Consider the following 10,484-nt stretch of genomic DNA (forward strand, 5'->3'; position numbering starts at 1 on the left):
GGTATGATCAACTTCCACAGCGTCTGTAATAACACGAGAAGTAGGGAGGAGGGGGGGGGGGCGCGACACTAAAACAGCATTTTGGTTTCCTATTAAATAAATAGAGCAGCCTACATGCCATGTCATGAATACGTTACACTGGAAGTTCCGGATTTAGAGCAAAACATGACCGAATTTAATTTTCATATCTGCTCTGTACAGCCTGAGAGTCTGGCCTCCACTGATAACCAACATCTTCAAAGTTGAATCAAATCCACGGGGATGCCGTAAAGCATGTTCATCATGCTCCTCTTTCCCATCACCCCTTCAGCAAGAAGTACGTTTGTCTTTATAAGTCAAATGATGCCCTCTAGTGGTAGAAAACTATAAATCTAGGGCGCTAGAAAAGTCTGGAAAATAACATAGTAGCAGATAAAGTCTTATATTCATATTTATAGCATACAACAAAAAAAATTACAGCGAAATTGGATCATATTTATGAAAGTAGTAGTATATATTTTGTATCTGATTGGAATTACGCAGTCTAACAACTGTTATTGCTATAAAAAAAGTAGAAATAGTAAAAATTCTTCACAGTATAAATATGGTTTTAAACAGTTGAGACACGCTCTGTGTCTGAACTTGTCTTCTGTTCCAGTCTTAATGGACACTTGTTCTCTTTTCTTACCCAGTTTAGCCTTCAATGGTCTCTTCATTACCAAAGTGCTGACAGACTGTGGCTGTAATGGCTGTAGCAGCATCCTAGCCCATCTTGTCTCATTAGCCGAACCTGATTGGCCATGAAGGTGTTCTCTTGCTGTTTCAGGATAAAGTGACTGTCTCTGCCACTCGTAAGATCATAACTCCTCAACTATTCTGCCCTCCATGGCCTCTCATGGAGCCTGAGCCGAGAGAGCAAACGAACACTAATTGAAATATGCTGGAAAAGGGGATAAAACCTTCACCTTGGATGTGTTGAGCAAGTGTTGGCCTATTGCATGTGTGATGCTGCTGCAAAAAACATTCAGCCCCAGTTATTTACAATATGACAATTTAGCATGAAAACACTTTTATTCTGATTACAAATGAAGTAAGCAGACCAGACATTTGGTATTTAAATTCCCACAGTGTATATATTATTCAAAAATAATGTATTGGCAAATGTCATGGCAGTACCTATAGAAAAGCTGAAAGTAATAGATGCAAAAATATATATCTTTCAACACAAGGAAGTATTGTTGTCAAAATATTATACACTGCATACTTAATGTATGTGTCTAAAATCAATGAATAAATAAGAGGTGCATTGCACCCGTCATGTGATTGATGAAGAATGGTATTGTTAGTAATAAGTTGACGTGGAAGTTGGGATTCATTTGTGACAAATTTGAAATCATGAATGATGTTAATTGACATTTTAAATACAGGGGACTTGTTTGAGTTGTCTCAAAAACACAGTGAGTAAATATTGTTTCTTGTTGAGACCTTTTGTGATCAACAAGATTTGTCAGAAGTGTTTTTTCTGTGGTGAGGATTTGTTCTTTTAACTTTATTAGCAGTCACAAGTGGTGAAGTACTGTACAGTATACTGGATAGTACACAGGTTTTTACAGTAAAGAGAAACTAAAACAGGGAGCTATGGGCGCCCGGCATGAAGCTAGGTTAAATGAGCTGAACTTCTGTGTGAGGACAGATACGATGACCTATGCCATAACTGACCACTCAAAATGAGCAGTGAAATATATTTTCAGCATTATTTATAGAACCAGACAATGACTAAACGGAGAAACATTCAAATGTTGCACATTTCCCTTCTTTCTTTGTCTTAATGTTATCAAACTATGGACATGGACTCTAAACAAACTCTCTTCTCTTCTCTCTTGGCAAACATTATTGTCTTCAGTGTGTGACATACTGGAGGGGGAGTGCAGACTTTTCTTCACAGCTCTGATCTAACAACACAATATGTATCTGCCAGGGTAGCATCTCTGAGGGTGAAAAAATCCACACCACACTGGTTGTGGTTTTAATATATATGGGGGTCATTTGCTATCACGGCTAAAGGTATCTTTAATGTGGGCAGCACACACGCCATGGTAACTAGCCATGGTAACTTGGAAGTGGAAAGACTTTTTTTGTACTTAATGCTTTGTGGCAGTTATCTACAAATGGCTTCCAGGGGAGAGTCATTACAGAAAATATTTTTTGTGCAAGTCTGAGGTGAAGAAGAATGTTTCCCCTGTGCAAGAGTCAGTCACATGTACTTTGGGGTTCCCTTGGCAACAGCGAAGATATCTTTGGAGTTTAGATAAGACTTGTCTGTTGTGTAAAAGAGCTCAGGACATAACAGCACCACGGACAGTTCTACTAGCCACCGACAGCCTAAAGTGCTTTAGAGTCATTTAAATTGAATATTAAAGTCATTTTAAGTTTTGCTTTCAGAATATTTGGGGTCTGCCAATAAGATTCTTAATGCAAGCTAATATGCAATAAAACAACCTTCTTTACATCACTTCTGGCAGATTGTTCCCCAGACATCCCTTTAGTTTGAATTCACAAGCTCACTGAGGTTACATGTGATGTTATCGATTATCAGTTTAAAAGAGCAAAGGCAGAGTAAAACGTCAAGCATATTCTGCATCTGCACAATCGTTTAAAGCTTATTGTTACTTAAGATGAATGTTTTACACACACTTTAAATAATGAATGGAAATATTCACTAGGATTAAGAATATATTGCTATTTTTACTTTATAGAACATTCCAACAGGGCTCATGGGGTTAGAAAAAAAGCTGGTTAAATCTCGATGTTTGACTTCCATTACAGTTGCACTACACCCCACAGCCCATTAGATGGCAGTATAAGCACAAGTTAATATTTGGGAGGGGGCTGTGTAATGGGAAATCTGATACTTGTAAGATAGACATACTATAACCAGAAACAGAAATCCCTGTTCAAGTTTGGAGAAATTTACCTCAGAAGGAAAAGCACGTTTGGGAATTTTCTTTTTTTAAGTGCTAGGATTTTGGGAAACAAAATCTCAACAAAAATCTGAAGCGTAATCAGTAAAGTTTAAAAAGAAAATGTGATCTTTGCTCTGAAACATGTCATGGATTTGGTATCACAATCAAAGAGAACAACGAGAAGTCCTAAAAACACACCAAAAAAAACAAAAAAAAGTCTTCATGTTGTGAATTATTGTGACTAAGTAAAGAAAATCCCCTTCTATAAATGCTTAGGTTGAGATTGACAAAAAGAAAACATTAATTTGATTTGAAAATTTACTTTGCAAAATAAATGCCCTACAATGAAATCACTGAATTTGTTAATTTTAAAGAAACAAATGGCCTCGCACAAAGCACCGTTATAAAGAGTGTTTTACACACACTCAGAGGGAGAGACTGCGCGCACGCGGTATTGTTTGTCATCGTTTAACTGCCATTAATTAAAACGTTAACATGATTGGGTGGAGAGTGTGAGGGGGAGAGGGTGTCTCTATCCCAATAGGCGAATCCCTTTTAATAACCCGCCTCGAGATAATGATGTAAAAAGACTCGGGCGTCTCGTGCGTAACGAGGATGATCGTGGAGATCCGGTGAAGGTGAATCAGAGGCACAGAAAGAGAGAGAGAGAGCGAGCGAGAGAGAGAGAGAGAGAGAGAGAGAGAGAGAGAGGCAGGAGAGAGCAGCACTTAATACACGAGTCTCCTCCTCGTCTCCACACCTCAGCTGACAAGTCAGGCCAGCCTGCAACTTCACACAACTAAACTCTTTACAGTCAAACAAGGGGAAAAAACTCACAGAGACGCGTAAAGAGTTTCCAGGGGCGGAATCCACGCGGCTATGGACAGAAGGATGAACTTGAACGGCGGCGCAGCGGACATTTTTCACAAAACTCTCAGCGCAGTGTCCACTAAAAAGATGGACCATTTCAGGTCGTCGGCGGGCATAGAACTGCCAGCAAGAGACCGCCAGTCACCTATCAGCTGCTTTGACCAGACCGACCAGGACCCGATCCAGCCGGGAGGACTGGCAGGAGGTAGAGGGGGGCCGCTGGGTCTGCCCACCGGATCTTTGTGCGTCAACTTCGGCGAGAGCGCCAACAGGACCTCGGTGGCCGAGAGCAGCGGCGGAGAGCAGAGTCCCGACGATGACAGCGACGGCAGGTGCGACATGGTGCTCCTGGCCGACGGGCGGACGGTGCCCGCGGGGAAAGGCGAGGGAGGTAAGAAAACCAAAGAGCAGAAAACATTGAGGCTAAACATCAACGCCAGAGAGAGACGGCGGATGCACGATCTGAACGACGCGCTGGATGAGCTCAGAGGGGTCATCCCTTACGCGCACAGTCCGTCGGTGCGCAAACTCTCCAAAATTGCCACTTTGCTGCTCGCGAAAAACTACATCCTCATGCAGGCACAGGCACTGGAAGAAATGAGAAGGCTGGTGGCGTATCTCAACCAGGGCCAGGCCATCTCCGCTGCCTCCATACCCGCCACTACTGCGCTTGCGAATCCCGGCTTGGGCGCGTACGACCAGCCGCCCGGATACCCCTTCCCCACCGGAGTGGCCGGGTCCTCCTGTCCCGATAAATGTGCCCTGTTCAACAATGCCACCTCCAGCCTCTGCAAACAGTGCACTGACAAGCCTTAACTTCGGCTCACACGGACTCACTAAGAAGCACAGAAGAGAAGAGACACCACTTTTAAAGGACACTTTTGGAGAGGAGAACCTGCGAGGCTGCTGTTGTCCAAGTCAGTAGGCTAGAGACAAAGAAGTAATGCCGATGAATACTTTTATAATATTTACTAAATGCATTCACAACGCGCTTTTTTTGTTCAAACAATACTTGATTGTGTATATAAATCATCCTTGAAGTGCTGGTATGAATGACAGAAGACCAAACAGAAGTCAGTAGGCCTGTGAATGACAGAGAGTTGTTGATCACTTGCTCTGTTCTGGACCTTTTGGAGATTTTGGTGACCTGACAACCTGCGACTTTTCCCCCCTTCCATCCTCACTTTCTGCTGCTTCCTCCCTTATTTATTTTATTGGGCCTGTTTTGTTTTATACATCAGAAACATTTTTGCTTTGCTAACTGGTTGAAGGCCTGATGAATGAACTTTTCTACTGAGCACGTGGAATGTCACGGTCAAGGGAAAGTTCAATGAAAATGCTAAGTCTTTAGATCAGTCAGATATTTATGTGCTAATCCAGACAGTGTTAAGAGTTACTCACGAGAGTTTAAGTTCTTTTTGGAGGTATTGTGACGCAAAAAAGACAGAAAAATTAAAAGAGCATGACTCCAGGTTTATCAGCTCTTACGATGTGTTGTTGTTTTTTGTTATTTATTTATTTGGCTATTTGTATGGGATATTTCGCTGCATTGCACATTGTAGTCTCTAAATTGGTGTAGGCTGTTTTTGCGTCTTTTTCCCTCCTCACACAAACGATTGAGATCTTCGGATGAATCGCGTTGTCAGGTCAAGCTGTGGACTATTTGTTGATACTTTGGTTATTCTATGAACGGAGAGGGCCATTTGTATGTATTTCAGTGTTAAAAAAGCTTTATTAAAATATTTTGAACAACAGAAAACTTTTGTTCTTTTTTTTTTTTTATCTGGTGTGACGTTTAGTGGAATCAAAGTATACTGACTTTTAATTAAATTTTTGAAATAATCTTCTAAATTAATTTGTTAGTTTATTTTGGTTGTACAATTTTTCAGCATTTATTCTAAAAAAAAATTAGACATTTATCGTGTCTGTTTAAGGGGATGATTAAGCTTTGTTGTTGTCAGTATCCAGGGTCCAGTATCCTCATTTTCTGTTCCATCAGGATCGGTAACTTTTCGTTGTTTTTTTTTTTGGTCCAGTCGTGCTTGGTGAATTTCATCTCGAGGCAGAAACTTAATGTTTTTCCCCCTCGGATAAAAACTAAACAAAAACTCCAGCGACCATTATTTTGATTGTTACAACAATTAGCATGTCGCAGTGTAATAGTATGTTAATTCGAAAACAAGTGCGCATGAAAACTAAACTGTAATACCTGGCGTTACGTAATGAAACACATCGTTAAGGTAATTAGAGCTCCAGAATGTGATTAAGGAATGTAATTACGACGCTGATCACTGCCGTAATTTGGTGTCTAATCATAACGCAGCCATCAGCCATCTACGCGCCCTTTGTCCTCCTACTGTCTCTGTCCACATCATAACATCCAGATAAAGACAACAGTCCTAAAACATCCCTGACATATCTCAAACGAAAAGCAGAAACTCCTCGTGAATATCGATCTTCAGAATCAAGACATCACGTTTTGAATCTGGTGGAATCCCTTTAAGGTCAACTGGTCACTATATTTCTCATTAAGCACAAATCCCGTGAGACTAGTATTCAACTCATCGCTTGAGAACTTGTCATTGCCTAATCGAAACCACATTTTCATTGAGGATTAGGCTAGAAATACTTTGCCAAAGAGAAAGTAAAGCCAGAGCGTTTGAAATAGTTCAGCACCATGGACAGAGGCAACAGATTTTTAACAAAACCTATTGTGCAATTATTTAATTCGAATTAACGTTATTAGTGTCCTGACATCTTAGTATTTATAGATTTCACTCATTGAAGTATTTACTTTTTTAGTATTTATGACTTTAATGTTGTGTCAAAAAAGGAATCTGAATCTGATAGTGAGGATCATTTTAAAGCACAAAAGAGACGAACACATTGCTTAGTAATTCTTTGGAAGCATAAAAAATATATTTCTTTGCAGTTGTTTTCAATCCAGATGAAGAAATGTTTCAGTTATAACTGAGTAAAACCATCCATCCAAATATATATCCATTTCTCCAAATGGACTTAAATGCAGTAGATAAATAAGAACAAACCACAGAAACGATTAGATGGAACATTTGATCCATGATTTTTTTTGTTAATCTCTTTTTCCTCAAAAACAACAACAACAACCATAACACTGTTCTGAAGAGCGAACTCTGGTTTTCGAGATGATCTCAGCTTTGTGTCAGTGTGAAGAGCTTTTCAGACAACAGGGTCATTACAGTGTCTTGTTTAATCCCATCATGCTCTCCTGTGTGCCTCGAATCTTCACAGAACGGCTCTTAATCAAGAATGGAAATAATCAGGAGACATCAGAGCAGCTCTGGCATGAAAATCCTGTCAGCAGCACAGTTGGGGGTTCATCTGGACTCTGATATTTTAACTTGTCATGTAGAAATGTATTTATATTTCCAACTACTTGAAAGAGAAATACTGTTTGGTAACTGAGACTTCACAATAAGCATTAATTATGCAATATGCATTAATGCACAAATGACTGGAGCATTTAACCCATACTAATATTCACATTAGCCCAGAAGAGGAGATTCCCCAGGGGAGAGACAGAGCCATATGCGTGGGGAAAACAGAACACACTTCCAAAGGAAGCAGACCACAGCAGAGAAAAAAAAAACTGTTTAAAGGCAAAGACAATCTCACATCCAGCAAAGGGAAGATCATGTTTGGCTGAAGCAACACAAGAGTTACATGTAAAGGTCCTGGAAATGTTATGTTGGTGGGTCAGACAGGACTGAAAAGAGTAAAATCATGAGGCTCAAGTTTCCTTTACTGTCCACCAAACACAGCCAGCAGTCATAACAGGCTACATGGCTTCTATTCATGAGTCTAATAAAGCTGAATCTGTCTTAAAGGCGTTTACAGCGAGTCTAGGGGCTCATGAATAAAAGTGGAAGATAAAAAACAGCCCCTTTTCATAAACCATAAAATGTCCAATTTACCATATCAAGGGACAGCAGGGCGTCTATTCATAACGCGGCTGTGATGAATGCCAAAGATGATAAACATGAAAGTCAAAATATACATAAGAGTGTTGAATTGAAATGCCCTCTTCATATCAGTAAGAGTCCAAACTGGGGCGATGGATCCCTCCATGCTGTGTCATACACTGAGTCTGGAGATATATGTGCTGCACCGGCTGAGGCTCCAAATCAACTGCTGGTTGGTAATTCACTTTTGTCAGGCCACTGATAGCAGTGCATAATGTTGTCTTTGTATCGTGTACACAGAATGCAGGCTAATAAAACTGAGCAACTATAGGACTAAATCTGGTTTAATGTATTCCAAGTACTTTTAAAGACTTTATCCTTTATGATAAGCAATGGCGGCATAGTATTAATTAAATAGCTCTACATACATATGCTCTACATGTGGAATAGTTTCCACAATAGAGAACCAATTTCTTTGTGACAGCAAAACCAAGAAACACAGAACGGCTCAGTTTCCTCTTCTGTATTTATACAACTGTACTAGAAATATTCTCCATGTATGGACATGCACATGGATTTGGTATTGGCTGTAGCGGAGAAGTCATGATCAGAGACTTAAGAAGTACAAGAAACTTCAATGTGTGTTAGGGTAGGTAGATTAACCCTAACCCTACTACAGAGTCTGACTCTTCAATTGTGAATTAACGTTCATGTTTTCACAGAGTCTTGACTTTGAAAGTGCAGACAGGTTCCCATTTCACCTTGTTCATATTATTTGGTCTTGTTCTAAATTTGGAGCACAATTTTCAAAAGTCTGATAAGTTGATGATCTCGGCAACAGCTGACACTTAACCGAGGCCAAATGAACAAACTCTGTCCCTCTTCTTGGTTCAGTTTGATTTTCTGGAGAAACCAGCAACGCTGTTGTCATCCTGTTTTAACAAAGCCATACAGCACTTTAAATGGCAGAAAAAAATCATGAATGTACTTCATTTTTTTAACTTTTAAACTTCAAAGATGATCTTTATCACATCTGTTAACACGATATATTACAATGCCTTCATTGATCTTTAAAGGGACAGTCCCCACACTGCAGCTTTAGTTGAGTTCGTCTTTCCTGTATCTTTCCCTGTTTTTGTTGTGTGTTTTTTTGTTCTATGTGAAAAATCGGATACAGTCTTTCCCTTCAGAGATTGTTTTCAGAACCTCGGAGCTGTATGATACAAAAATCTGACAGTATGACTAAAACAGCCAGGATATAAAGAAACCGTGTTTTTAGCTTCAGACACTTAAAACCATTAATACATCAACAAAAAAAAAAGAAATTCCAACTGGCCAATTTTCTTGTAATACAAAAAGCTTGCTGTACATTTCTAATTGTACGTTTTGCTGGTTACCTAATGAGCTCTTAATTCATTATAGTGGGATGTTTTTCCTCTCTAAAGCAGCCTGGAGGTCAGGTAAACATATGGTGGTGTGTTTAGCTCTGAAAGCTTTAACAGGGTAAAATAAATGACGTAGTAACGAGTGATTATCCTCTCATCTGGAATACAATTGTTGAGTAACATCTCTAATATTCCAACTGCCTCCATATTAATCAGATTACAGTCCCAATCCCCTAATCCCTGTTTACCGATGGCTCCGTCTTTGGGGCCATAATCTGATGTTCTTTTATTCTTCTGGGATTGAAACATGTCGTTGCAGAGCGCAGGCATTTGTGATGTTGTTTGGACTGAGTCGACTGTTGTTGTTTTTTTTTTTCACTACAACAATTCACTCTGGTTTTGAGTAAACAAACACAGGTGCACTGGAGTAAAGTGCTTTCATTGTGCAAATATCAAAACAGAATAAATTATATTTGGAATGCTGACTGAAGACGATTCATCCAGTCTTTGGTTGTTTTGTTACGCCGTCGCTCAAAGAAACCTTGATTTTCTATCTGATCTTTTTCTTTCTCAAGAAAACTGCTTGAAAATGGTCTTAAATTGGTCAAAATAAATATATTATCAAAAAATATATTTTATATTTTTAAGTATGCAATTAACAGTTTATGATATTTCTAATTATGCAGTACCACCAAATTAACTGTTGGTCTGTTATGGCCTATTCCTAGACAGCTTTGAACTTTACATTCCTGTGACCTTCACATTGAAATAATGTACTACTGTTTGATTAGAGAGCTCATACTGACACTGCAGCCTCTCTGGATCATGTGAACAGACTTGAAAAAAAAAAACACAGGGACTCTATCAACATTACTAAAAACTTCAGTCACACTGAAATAAAAGGGGCAAAAACATGAATTTGGAAATGTAACACTACAGGCTTGCTGGGATTTCTACATGTGCTGTAGGTCTGTGTGTGTGTATGGGCATGTGTGTGTGTGGGTGTGTGTGTGTGTGTGTGTGTGTGTGTTTTGGGGGATCACTTGTCCTTATCAATATGCAGATCCCGAGCCCTCTCAGGGTTCATTAAAGCTAAAGCGAGGTGGATTTCATCTCCACTCTCTGATATTCATTAACTCTGGCTTCCAGATTGAAATAAAGACATGAGATGACACAATAACAGCGTGAATCACTCACTGCTCACTTCATAGACCCACACACTCTCTCTTTGTTTCCCTCTTACACACACACACAGGCTCAGATATCCTGAGAGAAATGAAAGGTTTGACCAAGAGAGAGTTATGGTTGAAGCTATAAAGAGGTAACTGTCTCATAGAGCCTAAATT

The 10,484-nt window shown here is 39.6% G+C and overlaps 1 protein-coding gene across 1 annotated transcript; it reads left to right on the top strand.

Annotated features, from left to right (window-relative positions):
• Window positions 1–3,548: 3,548 nt before the first annotated feature.
• On the top strand, window positions 3,549–5,586 carry bhlhe22 (basic helix-loop-helix family, member e22). Its single transcript, XM_020645837.3, has one exon. The coding sequence runs from the start codon at window positions 3,822–3,824 to the stop codon at window positions 4,626–4,628; it is 807 nt and encodes a 268-aa protein (XP_020501493.1). The 5' UTR covers window positions 3,549–3,821; the 3' UTR covers window positions 4,629–5,586.
• Window positions 5,587–10,484: the final 4,898 nt, after the last annotated feature.

This window comes from Labrus bergylta, chromosome 20 (assembly GCF_963930695.1).
Source record: "Labrus bergylta chromosome 20, fLabBer1.1, whole genome shotgun sequence".
NCBI classification, from domain to species: Eukaryota; Metazoa; Chordata; class Actinopteri; order Labriformes; family Labridae; genus Labrus; species Labrus bergylta.